The 23,210-nt window shown below is 47.9% G+C and overlaps 2 protein-coding genes and 1 long non-coding RNA gene across 9 annotated transcripts; 2 read left to right on the forward strand and 1 right to left on the reverse strand.

The window, feature by feature from the left end:
- The first annotated feature begins 5,483 nt into the window (after positions 1 to 5,483).
- On the forward strand, positions 5,484 to 9,108 carry LOC136492784 (nudix hydrolase 26, chloroplastic-like). Its single transcript, XM_066488803.1, has 6 exons — positions 5,484 to 5,783; positions 5,915 to 5,965; positions 6,071 to 6,163; positions 6,368 to 6,462; positions 8,723 to 8,837; positions 8,911 to 9,108. Exons 1-6 carry the CDS (start codon positions 5,526 to 5,528, stop codon positions 8,995 to 8,997), a joined length of 699 nt encoding a protein of 232 aa, XP_066344900.1. The 5' UTR covers positions 5,484 to 5,525; the 3' UTR covers positions 8,998 to 9,108.
- A 1,848-nt stretch (positions 9,109 to 10,956) lies between these two features.
- On the reverse strand, positions 10,957 to 15,015 carry LOC136492783 (receptor protein kinase TMK1-like). Its single transcript, XM_066488802.1, has 2 exons — positions 12,514 to 15,015; positions 10,957 to 12,016 (listed from the first exon to the last, which is right to left on the reverse strand). The coding sequence occupies exons 1-2, from the start codon at positions 14,876 to 14,878 to the stop codon at positions 11,487 to 11,489; spliced, it is 2,895 nt and encodes a 964-aa protein (XP_066344899.1). The 5' UTR covers positions 14,879 to 15,015; the 3' UTR covers positions 10,957 to 11,486.
- A 5,812-nt stretch (positions 15,016 to 20,827) lies between these two features.
- Positions 20,828 to 23,210, forward strand: LOC136494330 (uncharacterized). Of its 7 annotated transcripts, XR_010768566.1 has the most exons (7): positions 20,828 to 21,340; positions 21,508 to 21,570; positions 21,853 to 21,905; positions 22,023 to 22,099; positions 22,304 to 22,391; positions 22,474 to 22,539; positions 22,915 to 23,210. It is a non-coding gene; the product is annotated as an uncharacterized lncRNA (long non-coding RNA). The 7 variants fall into 7 exon arrangements; XR_010768563.1 differs by having other exon boundaries at positions 22,023 to 22,391; positions 22,458 to 22,539; XR_010768562.1 differs by having other exon boundaries at positions 22,023 to 22,391.

The following is a 23,210-nucleotide window of genomic DNA, read 5'->3' on the forward strand; positions in this document are numbered from 1 at the left end:
TAGGTATTGCATGTAAGTATAACCGAAGTAGTCAATTTCATAACCATATCATGACCCATGTCATATGTGAGTGTTTAAATCCCCATCATGTAAAACCTTGCATGCATAATTATTATTGTAACATGTGATTTGGATTTTCGTTGCTAACTCCTTTAATAATTAATAAACCTTCAAACAATTAATACTCAACTCAAAGGATAAATTAAGGAAAAGAAAAGAGGGAGGTAGCAGCTCAGCCCAGCCTGCCTCGACCGGCCTAGCAGCTCAGCCGAGCCTCGCCTGCCCTTCCACGCGCGTAGCCCACGAAGCCGGCCTGGCATCACCGCCCACACGCGCACAGCCACTGACGAGCCGGGCCCACTCGTCAACCATCACGTGCCGCACGCAGCCACAACGCGCCAAGCGCCTGATGACCCGACACCGCTTGTCAGCATAGTAGCGTCTTCTTCCCCTCGCCCACGCGTTCTCCCCACACGACCGGGAGCCGACCGCGGAGTAGGTGCGGGCCCAGGGTCATGCACATCGCATGACCCTGTTTCCCCTTGCGCTGCGCCTACGCTACCGCACGCGAGCCATCAGAAGCGCCGCACGCATCACCACCGCCCGATCGCCATCCGCCATTGGAGCCCTTGGAGCTCGGCTATAAAAGCCAACGTCCATGAGCCCTAACCCTTAGCCCATTTGCCACCACCGCTGGTGGCACAGCACCACATAGCATCAAGCCAAGAGAGAGGGAGGAGAGAAAAGGTAAGGAGGAGAAGGAAGCCACTGCGGGGAGGACCTCGCCGGAGCTAGGAGCGTCGCCCCGATCAGCTACAGCGACGTAGCCACTCGGCACAGCACTGCATCACCTCATCATGGCCTCGCCTCGCCACTGCACCGCCATCCTATCGCCATGAACCCTGCGGTGAGCCATCTTGCTGAGACCACCTCCCCAGCCAAATGGAACGTGCACCGCCAGGATTGAAACCTTGCTGAAGCTTCGAGCTCCGGCCTAGCCCAACTGGTTAGCTAGGGAGACCGCCATGGCCACGCTTGCTGAGACCCAGGACGCACCGTGCGTGCTGCCATCAGCCAAAAGGAGGATCCCAGCCATGACGTAGTACATTGGAGCAGGAGCGCACATGCACGGGCACGCTCACCCTGGCCGAGAGCACAACCATGGTGAGACCACCGCGTCTTCTATGTCGCGGTGAAGGTGACGTTGACACACCGATTGGCCTCACCATGACGAGAGCCACACCGCACTCACCTTACCGAGGAAGAAGCCACCGGAACCCTGCGTTGCCGCACCGCACCTCGTCGGAGCACCACCGCCTCTGTTTTGCCCCCACCACCGTGGCCAGAGCCACTAGGAGCACCAGGAGCTCCTTCAACATGCCCACCATGGCCGCAGAAGCACCATGGAGCTCACACGGTCCTCCAACTGGATTCTCGCTACCACCATAGCCCTGTCCATGCAAGCCGACGGACCCACGCCACCGTTCACCATGGCCGGGACCCTAGGAAGCCCCAGCCGCCACCTTGACCCCACCACTACACTCGCCAAGGCATGGGGAAGCTATTGCCTACCCTAATTGGACGCTAGCGCCGTCGCGGGGGCTCGCCGGTGACCTCACCGCCGGCGGGAGCCCCGTCGGGGAAGAGCAGGGGATTTTCCCCTCGTCGACCATGACCATGTCGACCACGACCACGTCGACCACATCCCGAGCAGCTTCGCCGAGCAGCTCCGACCATGACCATGTCGACCCCGACCACGTCGACCACATCCTGAGCAGCTTCGCCGAGCAGCTCCGACCACGACCACGTCGACCACATCCTGAGCAGCTCCGCCAAGCTCTGACCACGACCACATCGTGCATGTGAACCGAACCCTGGGAAGGAGTAAGTGGACCAAGTCCTTCATAGACTAGCTCTACGGTCTATGGACCAACGCAGACGGGTTCACCATGAACCGCGCCTCACCTACGCCCGTGGACCACGGCCCGTTAGTGGCCTAGCAAGACGACGTGGCCGCACCAGCGCGTGCCCCGTGGCGGACCAAAGCCCAGCCCAAATCTAGGCCCAACCAGCCCAGTCGAGGCCCAGCCTGTATTGACCATAGACCAGTCAACGATGACCGTTGACCGGGGCCACATGTCAGCGACACCGCCATGCGGGTCCCACCTGTCAGTGACTGTGACCCGTTGGCCGTTGACTCGCCCGGTGACTTGACGTTACTTTGACCGGACCCACATGTCAGTGACCCAAGAGCCCTGGTCCCACCTATCAGTAGCTGATGACGTATATGGCGTCATGATGACGTCAGCAGAACCCCACCTGTTAGTACCAAAACCGAGACGATGACGTCATGCTGACATCATGCTGATGCCAGCGTGCCACGCGAACCAACAGGAGCGTGACACGTGTCAGCACGATATTAATTCAGCCTTTTTTCATTTTTAGAAATGATTGAAACTTTGGAAATTCATAACTAATTCATACGAACTCAGAAAAATACAAGACCAGGACCAAAATTCATCTAAAATCGAGCTCTACGGAATGAACCCATGTCTGAGTGCATTTGTCTCTTTTGAATTTTTATTGCTTCTTTGTGCTATTCTATAGACGTCGCTAACGCGACTATAATTCGAACGTATGCAGACTCGGAGGAGAACCGAACGGACGAGGATCGTGAGTACCGTGAGGAGTACAGAGACAACTACACTGAAGGTGCCACATCCCACCCAATCTCGTAGCACCTATTATGCATGGCTAATATAGAACTGTTATTGCTTTACTTTACTGTTATAATCATACTATGATAGGACTTGCATGGTAGTATGCTTACTTAATGGCCTTGACCTTGACGCAACCTTACCCCTACTCACCCTGCTGTTAGGCTAAGTCACACGCTTGCTACTATATTTCATTGCTTATTATTTCTACCATATTGATGCGTGGTGAAAACTGGCGTTATCTGGACTTTGGGAAGAGTGTTGCGTGTGTGACTTGGGTGCGTGGAGGGTAAGGATTGTGTCGACCAAGTTGGAACATGCGACGAGCCTGAGGCAAGTCTTGCCGTAGGGTGCTACCTAGGCACCCCTGGAAAATGGATACCTATGGTGGGTAAATGGTATATGAGGTGGCTCTGGGTGTGAACCTGTGATGGGAGGAGCCCAGGGTGGAGGTGCTGTGGTGGCACGGTAAATGGAAACCCTAGTAAAGACATTCTGGCTTGGTCATCCCTAAGGACTTACTAGTACTCAGATTCACCGGGAAGCCTTACGTACCACTCACCCTATATGGTGCGGGACGGCCATACTACTTGGTAGGATATTGCCACTACTGCTAGATTGATAGCGGACAGTGTAAGGAGGTACGGGGCACGGAGGATTTCCCCCACACCCTTCTGAGACTTCATGGAGACCTTGTGGACTCGGCTCATGACTCACAGTTTCAGCCGCCCCCGACTAGACTTGGGGTGTACCAGGGCTGAATGGTAGGGTGGTATTATCCTAGGCTAGCAAGCGGCCAGTATCAGCCCAGTTGACAACGGTCAGCGAGGAAGGCGGATCTTGTGGTTATGTAAAACCTCTGCAGAGAGTATGGTTGATCGATCGATACATGTGCCGAATAGTCGGCTATGGACCTTTCTTGGGTTTCGCTTAAACTAGATAGCGAGATGAGTCCTTCTCTTCTTCCGCCGTGAGAGAGTGTCGGTCGTAGCCAGGGGCTACGGGCCTTGAGACAGTGTCGAGAGGGAGTTGGCATGTCGACTGAGCGATGGTATGGTGATGGTGTGAAGATGGTGGTATACCGATCCTAGGATCGAAACCTGGCTCTGGAGTGGGAATGGGGTGGAATGGGTGTGGGAATGGTGTTAAAACTTGACCAACTATTACTATATACTTGATATGCTATTGCATAGAAAACTCCAGCCTTATAGGTTTCTTTTGATTATATCCAACATGCATCCAATTTCCACAAAGCAATGCTTATAGGGTGGGAGTGGTCAGTACAAATCGTACTGATAAATTTTGGCACACAGGTTCTGCTGAGGAGTATAGCTCCGAGGAGTTTGACGGTTGAGGGATTTGTTCCTACGCTCGAGTTTGGCGATCTTATCTTCAAGCTGTTCTGAATGAATGTTACTTTTTGATTCCGCCAATGCGGCGATGTAATAATTTATGTAATTCCGCACTATTTGTACTCTGATATTATCGTTGTATGGATGTGATATTCGACTGAAATTTGGGTAATATGATCTACAACGGTCTTATTACACTTCGACTCTGTGGATTTCCCTTCGCGGAAATCAGGTCGCTTCATCAAGTGCATCTACAGGATTATCATTAGGCACAACACTGCTTGAAGCTGAAAAAATTTATGTATAGCACCTTTTTGAGATTCAATAAACTGATCTTCTACTCTTTTCCGTTTTCTTTTCTAAGACCCCGACAAATATTTCTTAGGTAACATTCTAAGTTTCTAGCATCTAAAGTAGAAGAAAATCACGACTATATGAGTACCGAGTACTAGAAGTCTGAAGTAATTAATTTAGATTAAAAACAATCAAGGAAAAAATACCTAGATCATCGCCTTGTCGTCATCTGCGTCCCATACCCGCCTACGGCCTACCCGGCAGCGTTGTACCAGACAACCACGGGACAACCAGACGGGAGCTGCAGCGCTTGTGCCGCACGAGCGGTGTCGGCGAGACGGATCACGGACGACGATTCGCATTCACCCTTCAGCGACGTGGGCATTCAGCCGTTCACGTAGGGTCCTGGGCGTCGGACGAGCGTTCGCGTAGACGCGTTACGCATAGTATACCTAAAGGCTAAAGGGTCTGCGATACTGAGGACCTGTATACGTGGGGTCCTGGGCTGCCCCCCCTCCCGTGGGCCCTAGGCCATCGCACCCCATGCACCCTTGCAGGCCGGCACCGTCTACAACATGGATGTTAGATGCACATTTCAACGTTTGGAGTGAGGTACAGAAAAGATATCAATGCTTATGACACTGGATAGGTATCAGCCATGGACTACATTTTCTATGGTCATGTTTGGATCCCACGGTAAAATTTTAGCCTTAGCCCTGCACTTTTAGACTTTTTTTGGGACAATTGTTTGTTGGACATTCAAAGTGATGGTTCTTTGCTGGCTGCCACCCACTTTGGAGCATTTTGCTAAAAGACACTCTGGTTCGGTGAAATTAGGCCACGGGACACCGTGGATCGGTTGCAGCCGGTTGAGAAGAGAGAGCTACAGTGAAATGACATTCTTGCCCCTGCCGCTTTCTTCTTCCTCTCTCCCTTTCTCTCTTTTTTTTTTCCTGTCCGCCGTAGGGACGTTTGCTAGTAAAAAAAAAGCAGAACAGACAGTTTTGTAGGGACGGGCCGATTCGAATGAGCCGGATAATTTGTCTGATCCAATAGGCCGAAATGGAAGCCTGCCATATGTCAATAACGGGCCCGCCTGTCATCCATTATCCATGGAATCGTCCAGGAAAGGAAAGGACCGGAGCGAGAGTGCGAGAGCGAGATGGTGGTGGTGGCCGCCGCGGCCGCACGCTGCCTCGCTGTAAAGCCTTTGCCCCTCGTCCTCGTCCACCACAGCCGCCCCGCGCCCTCCTCCGCGCTCCGCCTCCTCCGAACCGCCCGCTGGCCGCCGCGCTCCGCCTCCTGCTCGACCTACGCGCCGCCGCCGCTCCCGTTCGTCGCCGTCGCATCCATGGACGCGCCGCCCCAGGGCTACCGCACCAACGTCGGCATCTGCCTCGCCGACCCATCCCTCACCAAGGCAAGCGCGCCCCCTCCCTCCCTCCCTCGAGCCCGATCCTGCTCCTCTCCGCCGCGCCTGCGCTGGGTATTGTATTGTATCGTCGGGGTTCGTTTCTGTTAATGGAGCGATTCTCCTTTTTTTCTCTCCAGATTTTCTTGGCTTCTAGGCTCGACATTCCTAGCGCGTGGCAGATGCCTCAGGTGATTTCGGAGATCCACTGTAGCTATTAACCCGCTAATTTAAACATAGCCTAAGTCATAGAATCCCTAAACGGGAATCCTAAACTACTCATAATCTGCCCACAGGGTGGTATAGATGCAGGGGAAGAACCAAGGGCGGCTGCCTTCAGGGAATTGAGAGAAGAAACCGGTGTCACATCCGCGGAGATCGTGGCTGAGGTCAGTTTGCCTTTCCACCTGATTCCCTCACGTGATTAATTGGAAAATTGCCTAGTGCCGACTATATCATACAGTGATGGATTAGCGCCGGATTAGCGCCTTATGTACAAACCTCCTATACCTTTGTCTTCATAGCCTGATGGTGGTTAAGATAATTTTACCTCTTTGTCAGTGATAGCTGAGTGCATTCATGCATCTGTGTAGGCTCCTAACTGGTTAACATATGATTTTCCACCGGATGTGAGAGACAAACTGAATGCTAGGTGGGGAACCGATTGGAAAGGCCAAGCTCAAAAATGGTAAGCTTGCTAAATTTCTTCAGCTGAGAATTCTATGAAATAACCTTGTTTCATTTTGTTCCCTTGTCGGGCTGGAACTTCAACATGCAAGAATAATCCTAGATGACAGACATGTATATCTACTTGCTACCAAATAGTAGATGAACGCAACATCCTAATAGTAATTTTTAATATTCTGAACAAGTCCAAGTGAAAGTCTTCCAGGTTTCACATAGCATAGCAGTTAGCAGGCAGAATACTTCACCGTACCGCTCATTATTAGTCTGTCTTGCCATAGAAATACACATTTATATAAGATGCCAATCTCAAGTTACCTCAGATGCCAGTTCATGCTACTGTTCTTAATGGTGGATGCCTGGACTTATGACACTTGGGCATGTTTGGATGCAGCCCTGGCCTGGGAGCGCCGGCTAGGCATGCACATCCGACCCCAGGCGCTCAAAATCGAACGCCTGGGAGTGATGCCTGGCTCAGGCAGCTTTCCTACGCTGCCATCCAAACAGCCCCTGATTGGACCCTAGGCCGCACCCCGCTGCCCTTCTGGCGTATAAGTGCTTTTCTAGAACACGGGTTAAGGTGTTAGCTAGCCCACGTGAAATATACCATGGTGTACTATGATTATATAGGAGTACTATGATTACTATGAAATATTGTGTGTCACGGGTTAAGGTGTTAGCTAGCCCACGTGAAATATACCATGGTGTACTATGATTATATAGGAGTACTATGATTACTATGAAATATTGTGTGTACCGTGGATGTTTGTAACATACTTGTGACATCTAATTTTCTTAGAACTCATCTCATATTTGAAACAATTCTTCTACACTAAACTTGATGCTTAGATACATTGCAACTTGCACCTATTAATTAACCATGTGCCTGAATGCACTTGTTTTTGTCTCTGCCCATTTTTTACACAAGTGTGCAGTCAAATATATGTGTGCACAAGCGCAACTGCAATAGCATCGAAGTGTTATCCCATGAGCTTCAGACGCAGAAGGCCGGTGGAAAGATTTTTTGTAGATGAATTGGGTAGCAGTGGCAGTACTTGGGCCAAAATTTTAGTTGGTTCAGAACTTTGGGTGCCAAATAACTAGGGATTTTATGTACAAAATTGGTGATTATTCTTATTTTCCGTAAAACTGAGTGATAAATAGCTAGGCTTGGTTAGTTGGTTCCACTTACCCACCCCATTCTATGGGCCATATTTCTGCTGATCCAAGATTTCATTGCTCCATCCCTTTGTAGGATTTTTTGTAATGATTTTTTAATGCAATGTAGTTATTCCGATCTCTTAACAGCAATTGTTGTTCATACTTTTCGATGCTTACTGAATCCATAGTGTTCTACTGTTGTGCTATTGAAAGTCAAAACCACATTTATTTTATGACTTAAGATCACTATTATGTCCTTGTGTTGGATTGACACTTTTTTTTTCTGTTTCTTGGATAAAGTGGTTGTAATTCTGAAATGCTATTGTGTTATACTTGTGTGCTCTGAACCTCAGAGACCATATCAGGGTTTTGATAGCTCTGTATGCTTGCCTACATCGCTTCATCTACATGTATGGTAGTTTTTGAAGAACTTTTCATATGTTCTAAGTAGCACTTTTAAAGCACTTTCCATGTTTCCACCTAATAGGTAGTTAATTTCCATCAAATGCTTCTCGCAGTAGATACTAGCCAATTATGTTCACCATTAGTTATAGTCAGTAACTCAGTAACTTGGTATGTTGTGGTTTTCCAAACTCTTGTTTGGGTCTTGTTTGATCTTATTTGGGATGGGCATAAAAATATGCTTCAGTTGGATTTCAGTAGAGACATCACAGGCTCTGCTTTCCATGTATCTAGTGCGGCCCACCTTTTCCTGGAGATGATGTAGTGCAGCCCAGTTACCAGTAGAGAGACATCATTCACAAGCTGTGCTTGTCCATGGATCTAGTACGGCCCGCTTACACTGACAACTATTCAGCTCACAACTGTTGTAATATATTGGGCTCAGGACTAGCAGACAGTGTGACCGAAAGATCACTTTGGGCTCAGGACTAGGAGATAGTGTGACTGAATGATAACTTTGGGCTTAATACTTGGAGACAGCGTAGGTGGGCTGTACTGTATCCTCATTCGGCTCACACTGTACTTGGTTCATATTTTATACATGTCTTATGATGCTAAACAGAACTCAATTTCAAAGTAATTTAACAAGCTTGCCACCATAGGAGATATTCCGGTATTTAACTTGTGGAAATGTGGTGCAGGTTTTTATTTAGACTTACTGGAAATGATGATGAGATTAACCTTAATGGTGATGGGTCTGAGAAGCCAGAGTTCGGTGAATGGACATGGATGACTCCTCAGGAAGTTATTGAAAAGGTGGGCCATTTTCCTGCCTGCCCTTTTTGCCCCTGATCCCTTTGAAATATCTAATATATTTCCATTTGAACAGGCAGTTGAATTTAAGAGACCTGTATATGAGGAAGCATTGAAACACTTTGCCCCCTACCTACAGTCAGATCCAACCGCTTCATCATAGATTTGACAGATTTGCGTATATTTCTTTTTTATTTGGAGCTACCCTGTTGTATGTGAACCCCAATAATCTGACACGACGCAATGGAGCCATTGAGATGGAGTTGTGCTAGAATTGGATAGTGTGTGGCCTCTATTTCAGTCAATTATTATGCCAGCATTGGATCCTCATCCTCTTAGCCCCATACAATAAGTCGCGTAAACAGTGACTGCAATTACCACTACATCTTCCCCGTCGCATAATTGGGTCGCAATCAAGTTTCTGCCAATTTGGAACATGCTGCGCAGTGTATCTGCCCTGCCAGTAACTGAATGCTTAAGGAGGACAGTGTTGGACTACTGGATTAGTACCATAGCTAGAGATACTGTTGTACAGCAATCTCAAGTTATGTGGGGATTGTCAGAAAAACGACGCACGTTTGGCATTGGTTACGGCAGATATCAGTGTCTGGCATTTGTTGTGGGAGGACAAGGAAGAGAAATTGTCGTCTTTGGCTTAATGGCTTTGGAGGAATAGGAGATGTGGTTACTGGTTAGGGAGGCACATACTGCAGCAGGTAGAAGTGGCAAGGAACTGATTCCTGTAACGCACCTGTACAAAAGCACAGCATCAAAAAAAGAAAGAAAGGTTTGATGTTTCCCGGGTCGCTAGAAGAAAAACAAGCGCTACAAGTGGTGGTCTCGTTGAAAGACAAGTGCAGATGGAGGTGGTTTTGGGTGGGGCAAGACACGCGAGAGGCGCCAATGCATTGGCAGTATCGCCATGGGGAAGCACATGGGGAGGATGAGAAGCCAATGCGAGGACGGAGCAGGACATTCCATTCGTCAATGAGGTTCGGTTCAGAGGGGTGAGCTGGCGTAGTAGGGCACTGCCAACGTGGATCCACTGGCTCAACAAGGACTCGTCATTCGCCATGGCCTGTGTCACTGTGTGCACTGCCGATCGGAACCTGCAGGGAGCTGTGCTGATCTCTTCTCTCGTCTCCTCACATGGCATATTGGCATGGGCGCGCTCCCCTTTTGCATTATATATAATGCAAAAGGGGAAGCGATTAGTGTATATGCGCCATCAGCCCAGCCCCGGAGTCCCGCGGACCAGTCGTGATGTCCCACCAGTCCCGGCATACCAGGTCGATCACGACCATACCGTGGGGGTGGACAGGTTCGTTCGGTCGTATTTGACGTATAAGTCATGGCTTATCAGCTAACGAACAGTATTTTTCTCTCACATCAAACCAGTCAACAGTACTTTTAGCTATGGCTTATAAATCAAATAAGCCCAAAACAAACAGGCCGCAGGTCATGCACCCCAATACAGTACGTGCCATCTTCGTGGTATGTAAACAGATAGTACTAGTGTACTACTACACCATACCTCCAGGCTCCAGAGCCTGATCCCTTGTCAGTATTGCTGCAAGCCGAGTGCAGCTGCAGCTGCTCTGCTTCACTCCATCCCATCCCTCTTCCCCTCACAACAGCCAGGTTCCACTGGCTTATATAAAGCTAACAAGACACTCGGCCTGTTCGCTAGTTGGTTTCTGGGCTGGCTGGTGCTGGTTTATTGTGAGAGGAAAACACTGTTGGCTGGCTGAAACCAACAAGCGAACATGCTCCGCTACTGGTAGCTGCTAGCAACTTGTCCAGTGACACCACTTGGGCACACAACTCATCTCATCTTCAAGGTCATTGTTGTTATTACCTTACCTCTAGGGCCCAGCAGTGTTCAAGAAAAGCAACACTAACACTGAACTGTACATGTGTGTGACTGTGTATGCCATTGCCATGCATGATTCGTTTTCATGCATGCACTTTGGGACATGATGGATGACTATGTTGGCATGATGCGTCCAGTGGAGGCCTTTTGGAAGGTGCCAAATGCAAGCCTGGACCAACGGCACTGGATTCATTGCTCCCTCGCTCCACCTGCACTTGCACCTGCACTGACGGACACTCCATGTCCAAGTGAGTGAGGCCATGATATCATGATATAATACTGCTGTCCCCTTGCAGGAGCATGAGCATGAGCACGGGACAGGAAAAGAGATGCCCATCCATCCATTTGCAAAAAATTTCTCCGGGTACAGTACATACAGTACAGTTCAGGAGGAAACTGAAACTGAGGGAGCATTACAGTCCACTACACATGTCTTGACCGGAAAAGCCAGAGACTTGGTTGAGTCTCAAGACTGACTGGAGTAACACAAAGAACTGAAGAAGCAAGAGATGCCTACCACCAATGCAAAACATATCATCATCTATCTACAAAGCAGAGCAGGAGAAGAACTGAAGAAGCACGAGCACATCACATGGACGACGATGCGCTCTTTCTTTTCTACCTACAGCAACAACGAATTCCAGCACTGTGCGAAAACAGGCAAGAGGAGACAAGAGAGAGTGAGAGACATGTGCTGCTTATTATCCCATGGATGCATGAATGCATCCCTCCCGGTAGATGCGATGCGATACCAAGAAGACGACGCTCTGTCTTCTTCTTCACCGGCCGTCGGCCGAGGTGAAGGACTCAGCGAACCCGGCAGGGCGAGCGGGGATGCTGCCCTTGCTGTCCTCGAGGCTCAGGATGCTGCCACCGTCCGTCATGCTCGCCTCCGCGTCCTGCCAGCTCTTCACCATCTGCAGCAGCGGCAGGTGCAGGTCGATGCCCAGGTAGTCCTCGACCTCGTCCTTCACGGGCTTCCACTTCTCCACCATGGGCACCAGCACGTTCACCGCGTGCCCCATGTCCGGCCGCTGCGACGGCTCCCGGGCCGTGCAGTGCCCCGCGAGCTCCGCGATCACGCCCACACTCTCGAACGTCTCGTCGTCGCTCACGTCCAGGGTCGGGTCGATGGCCGCACGGAGCTGTTCCTCGTCCTTCCGGATCTGGCTGAACCAGTACGCCAGGTGACGGGTCTCCTCGCCCTCGCCCACGCGACTGTCGTCGATGGCCGTCGTCCCTGTTATCAGCTCCAGCAGCACTACCCCGAAGCTGAAGACATCTGCCTTCGTTGAGATTTTCCCTGTCACTGCAGCAGCAGGATCACAATATCATCAGCCATACATCTTGATTACTTATTACTACGGATTCATAAGAAAACAGTAACCACCTTTTGCATCAAACAGTTGCAATCTTTGGCCATATTAAACAGATGATGACAATATTGGACGGATTTTAAACTAGTCTTGATCACTACACATTCATAAAAACTAGTCTCGTCTCAGGGAGTAGATCGCAACCCAACTGTGAGCCGTCACAGCTCACATGACATTTTGAAAGGCTAGTTTATCAAAAGTTCCAAGATAACTATGAAATCAATTTCTATTCCCTGTCGTTAATCTAGTCCATCTAAGGCGGCTACTCAAATAGGGCAAAACATATTGGTCACAAACTCATACTAACTACGTAATATAGCAGGATGACTATTCAAACCTACTATAATTTCCTGATATCTGAGTCACGATAGTAATATGAATTTAATGGTCAAAACAAAAGTGATGAGCAAATTATAGAAATTAATTTTACCTGCATACTCAGGAGCCAAGTACCCAAATGTTCCAGCAAGTCTAGTCGCTACAGAGTAGTCCCCATCCGGCGCATCTTTCATGAGCCCAAAGTCCGCCACCTTTGCCCGGAAGTCATCGCCAAGGAGAATGTTTGCTGACTTGAGATCCCTATGTATGAAGCGGTGATGGCCCAGGTTGTGCAGATATTCCATCCCACGAGCAACATCCAAGGCGATGTTGAGCCGCTTCTTCCACGAGAGAGGCTCCAGCTCAAACTGCTTCCAGTGGAACAGGTGCTTGCTCAGAGCCCCATTGGGCATGTACTCATAAACCAGCAGCCTCTCGTTCCCTTCGATCGCGTATCCCAGTATCGACACCAGATTGCGGTGCCGGACCTTGGTCAGGACGGCAATCTCGGCCTGGAACTCGTCCAAAGCCTTGTTGCTGACCGCCACAGCCTCCATCCTCTTCACTGCAATCATGGTGCCGTCATGCAGCTCCCCTTTGTAAACGACCCCAAATCCCCCACGCCCAAGCACATTGTCCTGGGCAAAGTTCCTGGTGGCACCACGGAGGACCTGCACTGCAATCACGAAATTCCCGGCTTCGATCATGTGGACATCGCCAGTCAGGCTGCTGCTCCCGCTATACGTGTTGCCTTGAGACGTGCCGCTGCTGCCGTCGTTGGTGGCCACGACGATCTTGGCCAGGTTATCTGGATCAGAGCTATTACGGGGATGCACGACGACAGAGGCTGCCTGTGGCGGCACTGATGCTCTTCTCTTGCAGAAGAAAACGGCGCCCACCGAAATCAGGGCGACCACGCTCACCGCGACTGGAATGGTTGTGCCCAGCAACACAGCTGATGAGGTCTTCTTCCCACTCCCAGGGATTGCTGCATCATTACCCCCAGCCCCAGCAGTTGCGCCAGGCGTAGAATGAGACCCCCGAGGGGAGTTGTTTGGCTGTGCATCTGGTGGCGGCGCTGTCGTGTTGAAGTTGAGATTACCGGTGACATTCACATCCACGGTGGGGCTGAATGCGGGCAGCGGCCCGTTCAAGTCATTCATGGACAGGTCCAGCTTCTGAAGCGAGGCGAGCTTGGTGAGGCTATCCGGCACTCGACCGGTGAGATGGTTCCCAGCGAGCTTGACGTCGGAGAGCGTGGTGACGTTGCCGAGGCTCTGGCTAATGGTGCCGTTGAGTCCGTACCCCGGCAGGTTGAGCATGGTGACTTTGCCCTTGACGCAGGTGACGCCGAGCCAGCCGGCGCAGGGGTCGTTCCCGGACCAGGTCCCGACCAGCCTGGTATTGTACTGCACGTCGGCGAGGAAGTGGAGCAATGCCATGACCTCCGGGGCGCAGGCGTCCCCGGGGTCGGCGGCGCAGAACTCGTTCCCGGAGAAGGTGAAATTGGGTGCCTTGAGCGCCGGGACGGGGCCCAGGAGGTTGTTGTTGTCGAGCTTGAGCTCCCGGAGCGCGGGGAGCGCGGCGAGGCCAGGAGGCAGGAGGCCGAGGAGCTGGTTGTTGTTGAGCCTGACGGTGTAGAGCTCCTTGCAGTCGGCGATGGCGTCGGGGATGGGCCCGGAGAAGTCGTTGCCGTGGAGCCAGAGCTCCTGGAGTCCCGTCATGGTGACCACGACGTCGAGGGTGCCGGACAGCTTGGCCTCTCCGAGCTGGTTGTTGAGCCAGAGCCTCTCGATGCCGGAGCCGTTGAGCGCCGCGGGTACGGGGCCGGAGAGGTTGTTGTAGGAGAGCGTGAGGTTCTGGAGCCCCGTGAGTCGGCCGAGGAAGCCCGGGATCCCGCCGCTCAGGCTGCAGTTGTCGAGGGACAGCACCTGCAGCTGCGGCGCGGAGTCGGCGAGCGCCGGCGGGAGCGCCCACCCGCCGCTGGATTTGTTGAGGCGCTGGTTGTTGCTGAGCGAGATGTCGAGCAGGTCGGCCAGCCCTCCGTCGAAGAAGTCGCCCGGGATGCCGTCGAAGTCGTTGTCGTTGAGGAAGGCGCGCTGGAGCGCGGACATGCCCCGGAACGACGGGAGGGCGCCCGTGAGGCTGTTCCCCTGCAGGCTGAGCCCGCGCAGCGCGGCGAGCGAGGACAGCGACGGCGGGAGGGTGCCGGCCAGGCCGGCGTTCTTGAGGTCGAGGTTGTCGACGCGGCCGGAGCGGTCGCAGGAGACGTGCGGCCACGCCGGGGGGCCGCACGCGTCCCCGTTGTCCGGCCATCCCAGCGCGTCCGGGTTCGTTAGGGATTTTCGGAGGTCATCCAGCGCCGCCTGGTCCGCCGGGTGCGTGGTTCCGTGTACGAGCCCCGCGCCGGCGACGAGAAGGAAGGCGAGGATGGTGACGATGAGGTGGTCGTGGTGGGTGGCGGCGGCGGCGTCCATGGCGGAGGGGACGGGGAGAGCATTGAAGAGGGGGGCGCCGGGAGGAGGCGTGGGGTTGCCGAGGAGAGGAGGGGAGAGGGGAGAGGGGAGAGGAGAGAGGATTCCCTTTCGCTCCACTCCTACCTGTGCCTATTGGAGTCCTGGGGCAAATGGCAGGGAAGGTGAGGTGGCGGCGGCGGATTTGTCAGGGCGAGCCGGGAGGGACGCGCTGCTGCTGTGGCGCCTGCCGCCTGCCGCCTGGGTAAAAGAGACGGGCAAGGAATGTCGCCGCTGCTCGCTGACTGCTGTGATTTTGATTGTGGTGGGTTTGGATTGGGCGCAAATTTTGGAGTGTTTGTTTGGTCTCCAGAACTCCTCTTGTTACTGTCAATAAAAAAAACCCAACCTTTGCTACCACAAACCGCCACTTCACAGTCAATTCACAGCTCACAGATCTCGCTATTGTCAATGCAATTCTCTAGTGCCAACCAAAATGACTTGCTCCATTTGGCACCGATCATCAAAACTTTTTCATTGACGACCAAACGCAATGCATATGTAATGCATCCATCTGTTATCTGCGTTTCTAAGGTTATGTGATTAACTACTCGTTAGTACTGCCGTTTGCAACCTACTACTGCGGCTACATGTGGCTCGGGTCGGGACTTATTGCTGCTGCTGCTGATTTGTAGTGCTAAATTATTGTGAGAGAAAAACATTGTTCCATAGCTGAAAAAGTAGAGCTGATTCTAGTTTATAAGCTCAAGCGAACAGAGCTTATCATCTAGGCATTTATATTTATTTATTTATTATTTTATTAGTTCGCGCCACAAATCCTTGCCTCCGTCACCTCCGCTGCTATCTATAGACGCGTCGCCGCCCTCGTGCGTTCTTTTGGTACGCGTTTTAATTTAACAGCTGCAGGGAAGCCGAAAGAAGCCGCATGCGCAAACCCAGATCCCCGCTCCCATTCGTCTCCTTGATTACAGGGGTTTGCTTCCAGGTCACTACTGCTGCTAGGGTTAACCTTTGCAATAAAATTGAGAAATTTCCGAGCAGGACTATCGATCCTGATGATACCCGACGCTAGGGTATTTTTACCTTGTGCATCATCCTGTCCTTGGAGGCCGCACTAGGACCATTATAGTGTTTACTTAGGCGGTGATTATAATAAAATGATAGAGTGAGCAATACGCTAATCAAGGAATAAACCCATGAACTAAAGAATTGATTGGAGCCATGTGTGCCGTAATCCCATGCTGATATGGACGCAGTCTAGTGTCCAAGGGCGGATCCAGGGCCCAGGCTGCAGCCCGGGGCGAGTATATGTAGCCCCTTTAACATATGTGGTGTTTAGCCTAAAAACTATGATCTTAATTAGACAAAAGGAGACATAGGAAGCAAGATCAGACTGTTTTGAATGTGAATCAGCAGCTCAGCCCGGGGCGCAGCCCCGTTCTGGATCCGCCCCTGTCCAAGAGCCAAAATATTATTTTAAATATTTTTTAATAATTATCTAAAGACACTATAAAGTAATATTTTTTTTATTCTATAAAATAGCAAGTCTTTTAGGATGGAGGGAGTAGATATATACACTATTTAGTTATCTTTATGGACGAAGATAAGGCGCGATGGGTCGCGCGATTGCAAAACGCGCGTCCCCGCCATTTTCATCATCCTACTCGCCTCACCCTCGCCCTCGTCTTCCTCCTCGGCACGTCTCCGTCCCCATTCCCCACCGGCAGCGACCAGTGGCTCTCGCCGCCTCACCGCGCTGCCCACCTCTCGACCCAGTCCACCCCTAAAGCTCCGCCGCGACGCCCTCGCCGGCGTTGTCCTCGCCCCTGCCTTCCACCACCGGCGGCCGCACCACCCACCTTCTGCCCCCACCCCTCGACCTCACCCTCCCCTAACCACAAGGCACCCACGAGCTCCGCCGCGATGCCTCCGCGCGCCATCTCGCCCGGCTCCACCGCTATGTCACGCTCGACGCCCCCAAAACTTCTTTCTAAGCCCGCCGATGAATAGATCACTAACCTCGCCGAAACCCTAGCCGCCGCGGTCTTCTTCTTCATCTCCAGTGGCGCGTGGGTGGGGACGTGGTGGGTCACACAGTCACAACAGAGCACGACCGTCGTGCATTAGATTTTGCGTGTATTTATATGGCGTGTTAATTTATTATTATGGCAAATATCCCTTGTGTCTCATAATCTGCAACCGATGTATTAATAACTAATTAATAATTATAATTGCTACAGGAGTACTACAAATCTAGCTTGGCGAGAATAATTTTTTTAGTGGCGAATCGTTCTTTGTGTTTGAAATATTATATTTATATATAAAATTACTACTCAGCGATTTATATTACAGCCATCATCAATGTTCTAGTAGATCTAGGATCCTTTAAAATGTAGTAAAAATAAACCGATTCCTATATAATTTCCGTAAAACTATGGGGGTTTATATTTAGGATTAGAGCGAGGGGTACGTTCTCTTGATAAGGAGCTAGTATTGGTGGAGTACTGCGTGTTTTCCAGACCCCGGTTGTGGTGTTTTTCGTGGGTTCATTCATTTGATTGTCCTCCTCCTCCTCCTGTCCTCCATACAATGTGCGTGATGACAACTGACAAGCATGGGTTGCTCCACCTCTCGCGGCATCAATTGCTCGCTGCCTTCACTCATGCCATTCTTGGTGAGCTTTGCTGACCGTACCACCACCTAATATAATGGCCTAATTAGCCGGTTAGTGGTTACTCCTAATTAGGTGGTATTGTGAAGGTACGATGCTGTGAATGATGATTTATCATTTGGATCATCGGTTTGACATCGTGAAATGTAGGGTTTTGTATATTGTGGTGGAAAGCAGGTTTTTTTTCTTTTTTGTATACGGTGGATTTTACTTTAAAAAACATGTCGTGGGTTGTAAAATCTGGGGAGAAAAACTTATGCATATATAAATTATGGGATTTGCTAAATTTCAGGGCCTGAATTTTAGTTTTTCTTTCAGGCGATGGTTATTGCATATATTTTAGTTTTTCTTTCAGGCGATGGTTATTGCATATATTTTATACTGAAATTGCAGTTTCAGTTCGTTGCAATTTATGTACACACAATTTGCAATTTTTTGTTCTGAGAATAAAAAATCCGTTAGACAGATCATAAACTTAACAAAATTTGATATGTGTTGGCACACAGACAATTTAACAATTAACAATTATTTCTATAGTCAGACAAAGACAAAAATTTGATATGTTATGACACAAAGACAAATAACAAATCACAAAAGTGACAATTTATTTGTACTAATTGATAGTATAAGGGGATTGTCTAAAATCATCTAAAAATTCAGACACCTGAAATATAGGAAATATGATAAATTATAGGATTGTCACAATCAGGACTATAAAATGTTAAAAGACCCTTCATAGCTACGGCTAAAATTAGGAATAGAGGATCCAAAGAATAGCTAAGATAACTATTCAGGGAATAACAAGCTATTACCCCCTCTATTTTAAATTATAAGTCGTTTTTACTCTTTTTGTGCATCAAATTTACTATATATCTGGACATACTTTATTTCTAAATACATAGCAAATCCGATGTACATGTACAAAAAAAAAGTCAAAGTGTAATTTGGAACGGAGAGATTAATTAATTCGTTTTCCTAAGCCAAGTGCTACTAAGATCAGGCCCAGTGGAGTTTTTATGTCACTCTTTCCAAGACTCCTATGTGCTAGAAACAATGTAGAAAAGTTTCAATCTTATGAAACTCATTTCATCATACACAACTTTCATCATCCCATGAAATCCTCACTGAGACTGGCCTAACTACCATGACTCAACTAATAGCTCTGCTAATGAAAAGCTATTACTTGGCTCCACCTTGCTAGCAGCTAATAACCAACATATATACCGACTCCAAATGCACTCTAAATCTTTTGAGAGCATTATTTTAGTTATTACAAAAAGAAAAAGAACGTGGGTCTTAACTTTGCCTTTTTCATTTCAGTTGGGTGTTGAGGCTTTAGTAGTGATACTATTCTATGGTCGGCTCTGGTAATTATGACCATGCGTGTCTCCTTTTTCACAGGAATGCCTCCTCATTGTTTACTTGACCGCCCACTTTATACTCCCATCCTTGGCAGCACAGTCCCTCGCTTTCTCCCTCAAAAAAAAAAAAAAAAACGTACCACACCTAACATCTTTTATGGTCTTGATTGATGTTATTGCCGTATCATCTAGTATTAAACAAGAGTAATAACACTTAACACCTTTCTTTCTTTTTTTGCAAAATTGATTGATCCATATCTTTATCACTGTTATTTCAAAGTATTTTTTTGTTATAGCTCTATACACATAACTTACATGTTCTAAAAGTAAATAACTAAACGTAATTGACATCTGTAATTTTAAAGTTTAATTACATGCTGTCTTAAACAATTTGTGTTTTTTCTAAAAAAACAGGAGTAAATGGTTTCCTATTTTTTGGGACCAAAATGTTTCTATCTTGTGACCAGAGTGGGTTGAGGTTTCTATAGCTTTTGTAAGACCCTGATCCAAACAGTTGGTAGAAAAACTCTAGCTGATCCAAACAGTTCAGTTTATATTCTAGCTTATAGTTTATTCTGAACTATTTAACCACTAAATAAACTTATAAAAAGCTACTAGCTGACTTCTTCCCACAGTTACAGTTTATATAAAAGAAAGTAGCTGATCTAAACAGTGTCAAGTGGCCCCGTGGCAGCATGGATGATGGGCCACAGCCCAGAGGACAATGGCCAGGACCATGTGGCTGCATGATTCTGTTCTCCAGTCCTAGAAAACAGCAGGGTTTGCAGCTAGACAGACAAAAAGAAAGCCACTTTGATTGATTTGTCTCTCATCACATGCTGTGGCGACTTTTGTTTTCTTGGACGAGAAAAATAATGTTGCGTGAGTAAAGTAGGGACAGTTTCTTTCTCTTCTGTAAGGCAAGCCAAGAAATGTGCGTGTCCATGTGATCTGCTACACCGGCGACCACGCATGTCATTTCTTCTTTTTGTCGGGAAAACAACAAGACAGGGCACCAAAAATCAAATGTCAAAGTAAGGAGGGAGCATTTAGCCAACCACTTGCTACCTGGTCCATTAAACAACACAATCACTCACTCACCCTCTAGCAGTTCCGGTTACATCCTGATCCCTTCGTTCTAAATTACAAAACATTTTGATTATGTAGCTTTTGTTATGTATTTATATATACATTGTTTTTAGATACATAATAAAAATAATATATCTAAAAAATCAAAACATCTTACAATTTAAGAGTAGCTTTTAGATGTTATCTTTATATGCTTTCCACATGTAAGATGTGTTCTTTATTTATATATTATCTCTACTACCAAGAGATAGATACATGAGTTACGTGTCTTATGCATTGAGACCCACAAAGAGCTTTAGCTCTTCTCACACCAACTCAAAGTTTTTTTTGTCTCTCTCTTCCACGTGACACCTAATATTAGTCTAAAGCTAGTCATTGGAGGTGCTCTCATATAATAGTTGACTATATATATGTTGGATATATTATGGGCTTGGCCCGTATAATATTTAATAAATCAAATAAAACTCTATGGTATGTAACATTAAGCGTTGTATGGTTTAATACCGTATGAGATTTTGATCGAACGTTTACTCAACTTATATGGTTGGAAATTATCTACCCATCCTATAATACACTAGTTAGAATAAATCTACAGCCACACAACAAATGTCTGCTCCACAGTCATGACCTATGCTACATCCACACCCATAAATACACCCAAAAAATATAACACCATCAAAACGGATGCACCAGATTATCTCTTAGTCATTCTCTCTCATTACTCGTCCAAATCCGACGGCTTATGTTTAATGTGTCTGCCCTCCATCGCCCTCCCGCGGACCTCCCGCGCGCATGCGCCTGCAGGTTAGGCTCGCGTTGATTTCGGTAAAAGAGACTATAGTCTCTCGTCCCGTGCAACCAAACATGCGTCTTTAGCCGGGATCTCGCCGTTGCCGCACGCGCCGCCATCTCCGCCCACGCCTGCCGAGGCCGCACGCGCCGCCGCCTCTCTTCGTCTTCCTCCGCCAGTCCCAGCATGTGAGCCTGCAAGGAGCCAGGGGCCGCGCTGCTGCGCTCGCGCAACCTCCCCTCCTCCATGGCCGCGTGACCTGGTGCCCTGTCGAGGTCTTCTCCTAGGAGCGCGTGACACCGAGGTCTCCATCCCCTGCCCACAGCCTCACGGTAAGTCCCAATCTGACCTCTGATTTTGGATTGTGGAACCCTAGAGTTGTTCAATTTGTAGTATGTGATGCTCCATACTTCTGCTCCAAGGGATTTCCCTGCATCAGCTTTTCCGTCCTGCATCTGCGCAAGGAACAGATGGATGCTGCGCAAGGAACAAATGGATTTGGTTATGGTCCGATGTGAGAGTTAGGGATTGATATTGGAGAATTATATCATCAGGTTCTGCTTATTCTTACGCAAATACAATATTATCAAATATTTGATTTATCAATGAGAACAGGCTGTAGTTTTTTGTTGTTACATTTTGAAAGGATACGCATTGATTTTTCTATTGTTACATTTTGAAATGATACACATTGATTTTGTCTTGCTCGTCTTCCTTTCAGTACAAGCCTGTGTCATGTACCCTACAAGCACACAAAGAAGACAAAATTAAGGTTCATTATCATGTAAGTATATGATCTGTATACCTGTTTAGCCTTGCTGTATTTTCCACATTAAATTTTCAGTGATGTAGCTCTGTAAGGGATTGCTCTCATATACAGATATGGCTTAACTCACACAGTTAATATAGCTACGCTGAAGAACTGAGCTAATTGCTTGGCCGTATGATCTTTGTAGATGCAATATCTTGTCTCATATATGGTTTGCCTTTTCATGTTTGATTAAAGCACTCCTTGGTACTTTTCATGTGCTAATTGTCTCACTGATGGATCAGTTTTTTATTGTAGCTATGACAAAGGTGACCGTTCGAATACTCTTGGAAATGTCCAAGTGATAAAAGGTTATTGTCCTTCACTATAACAATAAACTTTCTATGTTTATCTGTGGTCCAGCGTCCATACTAAACCGCATAGGGCTACCAACATGTTCATGTTTGTTCGCTCGGGAAATAATACAGAGTCTCGCTCGATGGGAGCTATGGATGAAGGAGATGCAGTATTTGGTGCCAGTGCTGAAGTGGACCTTGATTCACAGGTTTGGATCATTTTCCTTTGACCCCATTTGTGTTTTTAGCATGGTAACATGACAATAGTTGAATATCTATATTTTCCAATATTTTGCCTTGATATTGTATTAGCGAGAGAGTTCTCAGAATTCAACTGGGATATGGCGTAAGTGTGACAAACACCGAAAAGCAGGTTTTTTATAAATTTTATCTTGTTTTGTATTTTACCGTAGCATTAGCACGGGTAAACTAATATATATAAGAGAAAAGAGACGGTGGCAGCCTACGCACCATGCAACTCCACACATTCTGCTTTCATAGGTCGGTGTGAGCCCTTCTGCTAACTCAATCGATTCGATCCGCGGACGCCTGATGATTGGATTTAAGTTTTTTGAATTTTAAGGTTTGATCCATGGCATCAAAGAGGATCCTCAAGGAGTTGAAGCACCGTCCACATCCTGCATTGCAGGTGATTTTGACTGAAATAACTCAAAACTGAATTCAGGCCAGCCAATAAAAAGGATGCCGACTCCACTTTTAAACTTCTAATGTAGCATAAACTTTTTGCGACTTTAGTCATAAGATAGAAAGTTTCTGGGAACAACCTTGATGAATGCAGAAGTAAACAATTGTTAGATTTATGGTTGAGGAATGTTGTGCACTGAAAGAAATATATAGGTCTTACAAAATGTTTGTTTATTACTTTTCATACGGAAAATGTCAATTCAAAGGAAGCCATTTTTTAACATTGGTTTCAATTTTCAAACAATCTGTGTACTATTTGACTTATTATGCATGATTTCTATTTGAATATTAGTTCCTATACTTGATCTTTGATGTGTAGGAGAATCATCAGAATTGCTCATGTCAAGGATCTCGAATAAATTAAGGATGGAGCAAGAGATCACGATATGATCAGGAATTGGTTCACTTAATGGAAACTAGGGATAATTAGGAATGGGTTCCAGTCTGTTACATGATCAAACTGTATGAATGATAAGTTCAGTATGTCATGTCTTTCATATCATTGTTTTGGCGTTTTGGCAATGGTTCAGTAAATGCAATGCCTTGTCTATGGAAAGACAGTGTAGTTTCATTTTATTCTTAACTATGGAAATATAGAGTAAATGCAATGCCTTG

This window comes from Miscanthus floridulus, chromosome 11, assembly GCF_019320115.1.
Source record: "Miscanthus floridulus cultivar M001 chromosome 11, ASM1932011v1, whole genome shotgun sequence".
In the NCBI taxonomy this organism is placed as follows: Eukaryota; Viridiplantae; Streptophyta; class Magnoliopsida; order Poales; family Poaceae; genus Miscanthus; species Miscanthus floridulus.